Below are 12,857 nucleotides of genomic sequence, written 5' to 3' on the forward strand. Positions count from 1 at the left end.
AGCTTACAGCAGATGTATGGTGTATTTATTATTGATGCTCATCTTGACCTACATATTTGCATGAGTAATGAGCTATCATTAATGAATTATACAGATACTTCTCCTGAGGTGGCGTGACGAGCTTTCTGAACGTGCATCACGCCGTCCTCAGTCGTGAGGATCGACGTGTAGTTCAACCTGGTCGGACACATGGTAAATGAACAGAAGTAGAGCAAAGGGAAAGGTAAAGGAAAGCATGTTTAGCTCCTGAGAGAGACCTGAGTGGGAGAGAAGCTAGTGGTCAGGATGACTGGGGAGAGAGCGCCCTCTACTGTGTTAATCTACAAAAGCCATAGAGTCAATAATGATAATAATAATACTAATAATGTGAGAAGAAATGTAAGAATATGATTACAAGTGGGGCTGCACGGTGGCTTCACCCTCTCAAAATACACTCACTGGCCACTTTATTAGGTACACCTGTACAATCCAATACAACTGTTCTGCCATAAATTCTACTTTTATGATCCCTTTAATGTTCAGTTTTTTGTTGACACTGTCATCGGGTGTGGCGGTGGACTGTATTATAATCAGAGGGGTTTCTAACAGTCTGCCACCCCTCATGGATGTAATACGAAGGACAAACAAGTAGAAATGCCTCTCAGTTCAACGTAGTCCAGAAGAACACTTTGACCTCCCTAAGAAACACATGATTGAAATTAATCGTAATTAAAATACGATTCCAGCAATGCCACCAAAAACAGAACATTATGAGCTATGTGAAGACAGATTGGATCTCAACTGACTGTGATGGTGTACCTAATGAAGTGGCCGCTGAATGTGTGTAGATGCCGTTTCAGTGTAATGAGTCAACCTGTCCTGAGCTCAGAAAAACAGCCCTGTTTTCCAGCTAATCCAAGTTTTAAATCGTTTATTTAGCTGAAGAGTTGATTTCTCAACCCATAAAGGAAACTTAATACCTCACTTTATCAGAAACATTCAAAGCTAATACAATATTTCCCAGTGAAATGTAGTGAATTAGAAGTATAAAATTACATAAAATGAAAGTACAAGTATCTCATATATGTACCTAAGTACAGTACTTGACTAAATTTACATTCCACCAATGCAATGCATTTTTGATCTGGATCAACTGAGGATATAAATGTACTCACACACTTGAATTCTGTGGGACAGTTCACACTGTGGAGTTGAGAATGTGGATGTCAGAGTGTCAAAGATTTGACTTTTTGTTGACCATCGTGCCAAAGGGACTGAGAGAAACTGTAAAAAAAAAAAAAAAAATAGACCAAACACTGCCCCCTAGTGGATAAATGCAGGATAACTGTGTGAAATAAAAAAAAATTACAGGCTGTTTGATTTTTGACATTTATTTTACAGTTGAATTCTCCTCTGTATCTCTTCATCAAGACCGACACTCGGCATAACAGCACTTAACATGCAGCTACATCTTTACACCAACTCCTATCGTGAATTCATAGAATGTCCAACAGCTGTACAGATATAAAAACCTATATTACCTGTGTGATCTCAGCTGGTTCAGTCTGGACATTTGCATTATGTACCTGGGTGTCTCCTGAGACCAGAAAAGTCCTCACTGACGCCTCACTGTTATCATGTCTTACTGTTAAGACCATCACAGGGGAAATGTCCTCTTGCCGACAGAGTCAAGATGTTAGAGACGAAACAGCATCTGCAGTTAGATACACAGCAACGAGTAAACCCAGTGACACAGGAGGCTGCTCTGCCGTTTGATAGCTGTGACAGAGTAGATGGATCATCACACAGGACAGTCTTTTCTCTGTGAGAAAGGTTTTGGTCTGTCCAGTGTGGGAGGTTTTGTCCTTGGGTGGATTTTTGCAGTGTGATGCAATACATCAGTGCTGCCACAGTTAAGTGCTCGAATGAAAAAGATCCAAAAGCAAAAGAAACATTTATTGCAAAACGAGGAAGCCGAGATATTCACAAAAATAAACAGCTAGTGTGAGGCACTGGAGGGTAAAACGCACAGATACAATCAAATCAAAACACAGAACATTTTTTACCTTTCAGTCAAGTTCAAAAGGTCTATCTACTGTATACCACATTTTCACTGAGACCTTTTGCAGAAAGTACCTAAAACCTGCAGATTCTGCCTCCACCTATTAAAAATGCAGGATTTGCTACAAGAAATTCCCAAAAAGCATCTGACCCTAAAAGCCTCAATTCAGACAGACATTTCTAAAGTCCTCAGGCCACAGTCAAAGCTGCACATACTCTTCTCCCTGAAAAACATCAAACTCACAGTTACATATCTAAGTTGTATCTTTTTCTTGAAAGACTCTGTCCTCATTAGGCTTTGTGACCCTGTGTGACCCTTCAGTTACCCCTCAGTCACCTTAAGGTGGCCTCTGTTGTGATGACTCAGCAGGGTGAAGAGGAGACCTGATCGTAGTCGGGGCATTTGAGGAGAGCGGGGTAGCTGGCGCTCATCTGGAGCGAAGCTTCGCTCGAGATGTCGGAGGGACTTCGCCCACGTGACCAGGCCTCTGGGTGAAGGAACTGGCCCGAGTGGTCGGAGCAGTTGCTGAGGCGAGGGCGGTAGAAGCTGGGGTGGCGAGGTTGGTACATCTCCTCTGCCGTGTAGCGCTTCATGAACAGGTAGACGGACATGACGCCTGCACTCTGCAGTGAAATGAAGCCAATGGGACAGAGCAAGTGAAAGGATCATGAGCCTGTGAGTGCTTCCATGTAAAAGAAATTGTGCAATTTATGATATGCATTCCAACGTTATCATTACATTACAGCCAAACTCTCTATCAGCTTAAACAAGTCCAAGCACAAAAGTAAAATAGCATTTTTTTCTCATTTGTTTATATGCTATCATAACAGGCAGATTGGTCTCCACACCAGAAAATTGTTACTAAAACAGCTTATATATTATCATCAATATGGATGTCACAGTTATTATTCGAAATACTCTCATTAATAATGAGTTGTAAATACTGACATTTATCACAGTTTCATTGATATGAACAGTGTCAATTAGCTCTCAATTTAGTGTTGCAGTTTTCCTTGTCACCACTGGGGGGCAGTGACACCTCATGATTCTGCAACATCTGTCTTTACAGCTCGTAATTTTGACTTTTTGTTGACATTGTCAAAAATGTATAGAAACACATCTGAATATAGTCCAGTTTAGTATTTGCAACCCATCACTGACTATGACCTTGATGCTAAAATGAAATAAAAAAAACCCTGAACACTAAAGGCATCATAACAGTTGACCTTATGGCAGGACAGTTGTATTGATTGCATTAGATTGTACAAGTAATGTGGACGTTCACATCTCAAACTGAAGCAACCTTTGAGAACTTACAGCATAACAGCATTTCATTTGTTTTATTGTTATACTTGAAAGCTTTCATTTCATAACTAAACCTGTGATTGCCTATATTATATGTGGATAATGTGATTTTTAAGTTTCTACAGTTTAATTTTATGCAACATGTTTTGTGTCTTTTGACTTTGGGGCAATGGTGCAAACAAGTGTCCTCGCGTTAACATGTCATCCCTTGAATTAATGTGCCTGGGTGAAATTGCTATATAAATCAAATTTAAAAAAAGGCTGTTGGATGAGATATTTTTGCAGCACTGAGCAGCCACTCCCTTTAAACTCTTTTAGAGTGGTTTGTGTCTATGGTCAGTGGCTCACCTCAGTGAGCAGGAAGGAGATGGCAGCGAATGCGAATGACCAGCCGTACTTATAGGTAAAATAGGCCTCACTGCTCTTAGTCCTGTTCAGCATTTCATCATTTATGCTGGAGATGTACAGCACCAGACCCACCACCAGAGCCAGTCCTGAGAGAGGGAGGGGGAAATCAACATTAAATCACCAGGCATTCCTCTTAACAGCAAGAGGAAGGGAGGACAGAAGCATGACAAGAGGTGGAGGGAGGAAGGCCGGCGTACCCGAGAGGATGAAGAAGATTCCGGAGACGAACGCCAGGATGGTGCGGTGAGGACGAACGTGGCCGATGTTGTTGAGGACGAAGCCGACGAACATGAAGAAGAGGCTGACCAGAGGGAAGGGAGTGGCTGAGCGGATCATCTCTGAGGAGGGGAGGAAAGCTGCTGTTCAACCCCAGAGTGCACGACAAAGTCCTAAAGACTAATTCTGCAGAATGATACCTATCAACAGATGAACTTTAGAGCATCTAAAGGAGTATTTTGCTGCTCTATCACAATTATACGGCAGCTATACACACACGTATCACAATTGTGTTGGGAGGAAAGGACGGTCGATCATCATCCCGCTCTTTTACCAGATTTGTTTGTGTATCAGAGCTCATTACACTGACTCACTGGAGTGGAGTCATCCTCAGGTGAGGCTCCGACACTGAAGGACATGTGAGGTGAATTGTCTGTGAAGAGGTAATAAGTATTCTAGAGGGGAGCAGGGCATCAACATGAGGATTCAGATGACTCACGCTCATCAGTCTGGTTATATTCCGATGGTTTCAGAGCACAGCCTCATTAGAAAACAGCATGTTTTCAGCATGAAGATAAAATCCCCGGCTGTTAGTCTGGACAACCTCGAGGAGGCACCTTGAGTTACTAACCCTAAAGCTGTAGGAGATAGGAGTTGTTACTCACTGAGCACGTTCACTGTGGACTCTGACGTCAACTGGATGTTCACGGGCATGATGTACGCGATGGTAAAGCAGCGACCGGACTCTTCGCCTGCAGGGGGAGGAGACAAGAGTGCTTAGACGTGAAGTGGGGTGCAGAGGCAAGATGAGGGATTGAGGGGGGAAAAAAGGGAGAGCCGTCCAAAACAGACAGAGAAGAAGCCCAAAAAGGCAGCCAAGGGGTCACTACAGGAACAAAAAGGTGAAGAAAAGCTCAAACTCTACAGCTGAGACGCCACAATAGATGATCTGGCAGGTAATAATGGCTAAAGGGCAGGTACACACACTGTGGAGCTGATGGGGGAATTGGGAGCAGGTGTGCAGGTTGGTGTGAAAAAAAAAAAGTGGAAACAAACTGAGGAGGGAGATATCTGAGACTGACAGACTTACAGGAGGGCAAAGAAAATTAATAACCAAAATGGATAATTGTTTGTGGGCATGAAACAGGAACAACGACAGAATCCAGTGAGCCTAAACAAAAGGTGCAGAAAGAAACCGTTCATTACTGCATTTGCTTTCATGCAGGGAGTTAGATGAGAGGGTTGATACCACTCTCACAATTGTACTGTAAATATGAAGCCACACCCTGCAGTTATTAGCTTAGCTTAGCATTAAGAAAATCAGCCTCTAAAGCTCATTAATTAACATGTCATCTTATTTGTTGGGACCAGTTACTTCTTGGAATCTCCACTTCAACGAAACCCCTGTAAAAATAACATTATGTGGAATATGATGCATCATTATTTCTAATACATGTTGTAGATTTGACCAAATAAAGTATGTTTTTTCTATATTTTACCACATCCTCGATGTAAAATGGTTGCCTGTTTTTTAAACAGTCATCTTCATGATGGATTTCCCTCCTTCGAACATTGTTGCAGCATCAACTTTTTATTTTTTTAAACAAAGTGTGAGTTACATCACATCCTCGTTATTATCACTTCAGCATCACACACACAGTCACACGCAGACACCAGCTAATCCTGCTGCACGACGCCATGACATCTGTCTCTGGAGACGTGTGGGTGCGAGTTTGAGCGCGTGTGTCGGTATGTGCGTGCACACGTATAGTCGTGCTGCAGGAGTGGCCGTACACTGAATGAACCTTGTTTTATACTGTGGGCTGGAAGTAAGGATGAAACACAAGCACACTTCTCTCTTCTCTTTGTTGCTGTTTCCGTCACTGCCTATAGCAGCCCACACACACACACACACACACACACACACACACACACCCTGAGCTGATGCCATGACAACATGTGCTAGTGTGACAGGTTTAGATGCCTGCTGCTGCCACATGTAAATGCTGCACATCACAAACGAACAACATGACAATTCCACTCCAACAGTTCACGTCACTGCACGCACCTGTGCCACAAACCTGACTTCCACACCATTAAATGTCAGATTTCAGCAGCACAGAGAAAGCGCACACCACCAGACTCGTTACTCACCGGCCAGGAAGCAGACTCTCCAGAGGCCGGAGTGCAGCGAGGTCTTGATGTCGGTGCTCTGGTTCAGAGGCATAATGACGCCCTCCTCCAGGTACAGCCAGTAGTCGGTGCTGACCGCCACTCCCAGCAGCCCCAGGCCGCTGATTGCAAAGACGCTGCTCAGCAGTGTCAGGGCTTTCCTGCCGCACGTGCTCATGGCGACAGCGGGGGGAGCTTCTGGCAGTCGGCGGTTACAAATGAGAAAAGTCCAAAATGCAATCTGGAGGAGGAAGGAGAGAGAGGGGGGCAGTTTAAAGGAAGCTGGATATGGAGACCCAAAGTGTTCTTAATCAAATTGAAAAAAAATAGGTAACACATGATAAGATAAATAGTCATATGAATGAATACAGACAAAAATAATAGATGTTAACTAGTAATTATTAATAATTATTAGGAATTTTTATGTTATCTTAATTCCTTTCATTACATTTGATTGCAGGTCATTTTTATTTCAAAACATCCTTTTTTCTTGTTGAGACCCAATCGCATGACTGGCTCTGTCCTGTTTGTCTTGATTGACAGATAAAGAAGTCAGTCAGTCAGTGGGGAAAACAGTGTGATATAAAAACAGACTGAGGAACAAGTTGTGTTGCTTTCGAGTTTTTGGGGAATTATTCAACATTTTGGGAAATACACTTCTCTGTTTTCATGGCGAGAGTTAGTTGAGAAGATTGATACCACTCTCACGTCTGTAAAGTAAATATGAAGCTACACCCAGCACCTATTAGCTTAGCTTAGCACAAATACTGGAAACAGCTAGCCTACCAGCACCTATAAAACTCACCAATTAACACAAGATATCTTTTGTTCGCTGAATCTGTACAAAAAATGTAGGTAAGTGAGGCCAGGCCAGCTGTTTCCCCCTGTTGCCATTCTTTGCTAAGTGCTAAGCTAACCGTCTGCTAGGTGTAGCTTTATATTTAGCATGCAGACATCATGGCATCACTCACTATTTCATCCAAGTCTTGGTAAAAAGCAAAAAAGCCTATTTCTTCAAATCATTGCACTACTCCTTCCACAATTTATTGGATTATTTCACAATTTCATGATATTTTTTTTGTATCTTGTCTCTGTCCTCTCCTCCTCCTCCTTGTTTATTTCATAGTGTTTTATTTGTATTACTCTAATTTTGAACACTCTGGGTCACTACACTCAGTAGGTATGGGCTGTTTCTGTCTTTAGAAACCTTCTCTGAGCTTCTGTTTACTGGCTCGTGAGGATGAAACTCCAGTATTTTAGCTCCTGTCTGCTGCACACACATATTCACACTGTAACATGCAACCACTAATTTATACAGCATATCAAAGAAAAATCTCTCCACTAAATCTTACTAAGGGTCAGTCACCGTTTCCAGCTGCCTGTTTAGACGCTGAATGAGCAGCATTCAGATCATTTGGTGTGGAGATCTGCAGTCTCTCCTCCTCTTCCCATTTTGTGCCCCCCTGTTTTTCCCCTCCTCTTATCTCCTGTCTGTCTCTGCCCTGTCTGTCAAGTTGAGTGGCATCACTGCAGGGCGGGGCCGACAGGTTGGGCCAGCCTCCTCGCCGATTGAGCACAGGTGTGCTCAATGAAGTAATCAAGACCCACCTGCCTACACAGTATATAAGGTCCAGGAGATCAACCAGTGTGGTAACAACATAGACCTCCTTGTGTGCCAAGTTTTTCCATCTGCAACTTATTTGTTACCAGCTTCCCTCATTTTCTGTCTGTGCTCAGGTGTCCAAAGCTAGACTGCTCTCGTCTGCACCTCGTCTGTCTGCCCTTCCTGGAAACCCGGATCAGTAGCTCTCTGGACTCAGCTCACAGTTGGACTCATTGCCGGCTTGCTTGTTGAACATTCATTAAACTGTTTTGCTTTACTCCTGTCTACTCTGTTTGAGTGTGGCATTTAGAGTCTGCCAATCCTTAAACTCTCAGGATTGTGCAGATTCATCACGTTAACAAAACCCCCAACAACATCGCAGTGTTTCACACACACACTGGGTTTGGATTGAGGACACTCTCAGGGCCTTGCAGGTGTGTGTGTGCGCATGTGTGCAGCCAGGGGCTTCGTGAGCTTGGATGAGAGAAGAGGGGAATACGGTAGGTTAGAGAGAGGATAACACTGTCTGTGAGCTTCATCTCTTTCTCCCGTCCACATGATATTTATTTCAGAGTCTCTGACAAAGCTGGAGAGACTTAACAGGTAAAATCTGTTCATGATTGGCAGCTTATGAAATGTCAGGGCAGCTGGGCGGCTGCAGGAATCCATAGCATCTTTGGTTGTTGTGTTGGTGAATCTAATCCTAAACAATCTTGTTCCACTCTGGCACAAAATGCTTTTCAAGTCTCATCTTTCAGTTTAAGTTTTTGACTCGTAGGCAGACAGAACAGGCAGCCTTCCACTTAAACTTGTTGTATTTTTAATCTTGGACCCGTGCGCTTCCTCCTCCTCCTCCTCCAATATTAAAGTTTTATCAATTCTAATTCAGTGCATGTCACTGCTAACTCTGTCCAACCTGCCATGAAAAAGGAATAACGAAGTCAAGCCGCTCAAGCCTCCAGACTGAGGGACATTAAAGGTGCTGCAGCCCACTACTGTGAATACAAATGCTGACATCATTGAAATCCAAGACTGGCTTTTTTTAAAAAACATTTTACACGCATGAATCAGAGCGTCGGAAAAAGGTCAGACACTCATAAAATCATTCATAAGTCAGAGTGGGAATTTGGCAGCGTGATCACATAGTAAAACATCATTGACAGTGACAGGGCGATGACACGTGAATGGACAGTGGGCTAGAGGACATACTGTCAGGGATGGACTATCAGCTCTGCTATGTGTAAGTTGAATTTATTAAACGTGTGCACCAGTATTAACATGATAGATCGATATTTTCCTCCACATATGTGCACTTGTCTCTGTCAGCCTTTGAACAAGCAGAATTCAAGCAGCTCTAAAAATCTGATTGTCCACCAGCAAGGTCACTGAAGAGGCCTAATCGCTCACACTTTGATGTCACATTCAGCTCTCCTCCTTGCATCAGTCCTCATATTATTTAAATTCTTACCACTTTTATTCAACAGTGACAGGAGAGAGCTTGGTATTACATGATCAGAGTCATAAATCTCAAGGCCACCATGCAGGACTCTCCTCAGGAGTATCATTTAGAGTCAAAATAAGAAGAATTTCACCTAAAATCGCTCCATTATTGTCTACGGTTGGAACAAGGACGGATAAAAGCATTAAAGGATTTCATTACGGTCCTGGAAATGGTCAAACGTGTGCTCCTCACTCATCAAATGATTCATCGGGACGTCGTTGATGCACAAATGCAGTGCGAAATGACAAACTGAGCCACTGCACAGACGGTGAATATAGTAGTTCCTGCAGAGCCTTGTTACTTTCACATCAGATCATATGTCTTTGCCATCTGTATGCCAACATGTTGAGGCTTCTGTGGAAAATTCACAGCCAACTTAGCAAACAGGAAGCAAATAATGTTTTTTTTCCTCACAGCATCACACACCAATGATCTAGGTGTTCTTGCCCCTGAAGCATAATTTCCAGCATCGATCATGCATTTGCACCCTGTTCCTCTACATCATAACCTTGTTGCAGTTGATTAGGCTTTACAGTTTTTTTGACTGCCATTGAAAGCATCACACACAAGCTGCAGCCACCTGAAGTGCGTTCATGAGGTTGAGCCATGTCGCGTGGCGGTTTCCAGCGTCCTACAGCAAGCCTGATGTTCTAATACACTACAAAACACTACAATCCAAAGAAATGTTGCCCACTTCAGGATGCAGGATCACACCCGCGACCAAACGTCGATTAACTCAAATCAGACCTTACACATCAGAATCCAAACCCAGTTAATACATAGCAGGAGGGAAAAAAGTAAAAATATGCGAATATAACATGCAAACACTGAATTTTACATACTGTTGTTGTTATGTGTCCACTCTCTGCGCTGTGTTTCCTGCACTTGGGGGCAAAGATTTGTGCTGGAAAGTTGTGGATTTTACAGCCGCATGCCTGCACTGGCCGGCGGTCTGCTTTTGTCCTCCGTCGATCTGGTCCCAGATTCGTCCGGGAAACTGTGAAGTGGAGCCGCGAGAAGCTGCCGGGACCGAGACGATGCAGCAGTGCGTCAGCAGCAACCGAACAAACCCAGTCAGACGCCTGGACCTGGTGCACGAACTGGTTTCAGCTGCTGAATGCAAAAAACAGTGAGAGAGAGAGAGAGAGAGAGAGAGAGAGAGAGAGAGTGTGTGTGTGTGTGTGTGTGTGTGTGTATGAGTGAGTGTGAAGTGCTCCAGGACCAAGGACAGCGCCACTCAGCTCTGACAGGAGGTGAGACAGCTGCCTGTTGAGGTGGTGTGTTTCAAGTGCGCAGGAAAAAGAAACTACAACAGGTACCTGAAGGTGACACATACAAACAAAACCCTTGAGCCGTAAATAGAGCGACTGTCTCACGGATGGCACATTCACGGGGCTGGTTTTACTGATAATACTTTATATCCTGTAGGGGGTACAAAGCATGACTAATGGCTTTGTTAAAGGTTAATAAAACCTTTATTAATGCTTTATAGAGCAGTAACAGGCCATTATTAGGGACAAACTTTAGTTAATGTAATCCAATACAACAGCTCAGCCATACATTCTACCTTTAGGGCTGCAATTAATCATAAATAATGACTAACCAGCATTGGCAATGATTCTACTGATTATCTTAATTATGAATCAATCAATAGTTTAATTTATAAAATGTCAAATAATTGAGAACAATACTCATCGCTGTTCCCCAAAGAACAAACTTCAAACTGCTTCTTTTGTCCAACAACAGTCCAAAAGCTAAAGACGCTTCATTTACTGTCATAAATAACAAAAAAAAGAGAAAAAAAAAGAAAAAAAAGAAGAAGCAAATCCTGACTTTTAAGAAGCTGGAACCATTAAACATTTAACATTTCTGTTTGTTGTGAAAAATGACTGTAACGATGAATTAATTATCAAAATAGTTTTCTTTCGATTGCCTAATCGATTAATCGACTAAACGTTACAGCTCTAGTTTTGATTGGCATTATCAGAGAGGTATTGATTGAATGTGCTTATTGTTGAAGTTGTAATTTGCAGTGATGTTGAAAGGAAATGAATTATATTGAGTTCAAAATATATAATGAGTAAAAAATATATTGTTAAAAGCCATTATATGCTTCATAAATAAAGAACAGGTGGCAGACCTGTTGCACTGGATTACATTAGATATTTTCTTAGTGTTTATTCAAATGCATTTATTGATTTGTCTTTAATTCAGCTGAAAACCCCGCCAGTGGTCAGTGCCACTTACCTCCTGAGCCAAATTCCTTTTGAAAAATCGCATATAAAAAAAATTGAATTCATGCTGAATGTGAATTTTTTCACATGTGAAAGAAACATCCAGTATATGCCAATGCGTGAATTCATGGTGGTTAGGCCTTCACTTTTTGGAAGAGCAAAACCCTCCTCAGCCTTATAAAACATGTGGTGAACCATGTGTGTTAAGGGACTGTAATGGCCACTTCCCCCCAAATAAAACAGAGCAGATTCCTGTTTTTCATACTTTATTTGTACACAGTATTCATCATACCACAATGAACAGAGGAACAAGAAGAATCAGGTTAACAAAAGCAGGGGCAGTGACAGGAAACACATACAAACATCCCTGTGGCTCTAACTGTAGCTTGTAGTGGTACTGTACCCTGACTGGCCTGACATTTGATTATCTCTGTCATGGGTCCAAAGGTTGTTTTTCAATTCTCAATGTGAGACATGTAAACATTCAGTTTTCTCTCTTAACCTTAAAAATCTCATTTTGGTCCAGATGTGACAGCTGTGACATCAGTCTACATGTTAGGTGATTAGTTCCGGGGTTAAGAGCTGTGGTCCTTCTAAATTTGGCAGTTTTGTGAAACCTCACTGTTGTAGCTTTGTGTGCCTCTCAAGGAAAAAAAACACTGCCGGACACACACCTAACTGGAAACAAAAAGAGTCAGTTTGGCACCAGCGAACGAAGAGCCAACAGAAGCGTTTTACACATACTTGTCTGTTTATAATTCAGCTTTTTGGCCAAACAGGTCAGGCTACATGAGCGAGAGGGAGGAGACGATGAGCAGAAAAAGCGCACAATGCTCGCTGGACGGGTTTGTCTCAATCTGTGGAAACTCCATGCTCCATGGGGGGGGAGGTCTCTGTATCATGCAGGGGTCTTTCTCATGCTTAGACCAGGCCTCGCCTCAGGCATGCACACAATATATGCAAGAAAGAAAAGACGCGAAGCCACCGAGGGCTCTGAAATCCTCATACCGTTACTCGGTTACGAATTACAGGAGGAGTCGGCCCTGAGACGACCAAGGCAAGAGGGGATTCAACCGTTTCACGCACAGTCGGTGCTGCATATTCTCCATGATACTGAGTAGTAGAAAACAAAGGATAAATAGTGGAAATACATACAACAAGGTTTGCTGATACCAAAGCTACCAAAGATTCAGCCAAACGTTTTATATAGTCTTTTAGGGGTAATTTAAACATAGAAATGTTCAAACTGTCTACGATAGTAAAAGCACATTCAGTTCGTAGTATAAAATCTGCATGTAACTTCTCTTTTTGAAACATCTCTTTGAAACATATTTACAAAAAAAAAAAAAATAAATACACATACAATAGAGGGTTCAA

The 12,857-nt window shown here is 42.5% G+C and overlaps 1 protein-coding gene across 2 annotated transcripts; it reads right to left on the reverse strand.

The window, feature by feature from the left end:
* Nucleotides 1-2,403: 2,403 nt before the first annotated feature.
* On the reverse strand, nt 2,404-6,320 carry cacng5b (calcium channel, voltage-dependent, gamma subunit 5b). Of its 2 annotated transcripts, XM_041957676.1 has the most exons (6): nt 6,129-6,320; nt 5,023-5,047; nt 4,636-4,746; nt 3,952-4,092; nt 3,695-3,840; nt 2,404-2,664 (listed from the first exon to the last, which is right to left on the reverse strand). In XM_041957676.1, exons 1-6 carry the CDS (start codon nt 6,318-6,320, stop codon nt 2,404-2,406), a joined length of 876 nt encoding a protein of 291 aa, XP_041813610.1. The 2 variants fall into 2 exon arrangements, with proteins under 2 accessions (XP_041813610.1, XP_041813611.1); XM_041957677.1 differs by lacking the exon at nt 5,023-5,047 and having other exon boundaries at nt 4,636-4,722; nt 6,125-6,320.
* Nucleotides 6,321-12,857: the final 6,537 nt, after the last annotated feature.

The sequence above is a fragment of the Chelmon rostratus genome, chromosome 17 (genome assembly GCF_017976325.1).
Source record: "Chelmon rostratus isolate fCheRos1 chromosome 17, fCheRos1.pri, whole genome shotgun sequence".
NCBI classification, from domain to species: Eukaryota; Metazoa; Chordata; class Actinopteri; order Chaetodontiformes; family Chaetodontidae; genus Chelmon; species Chelmon rostratus.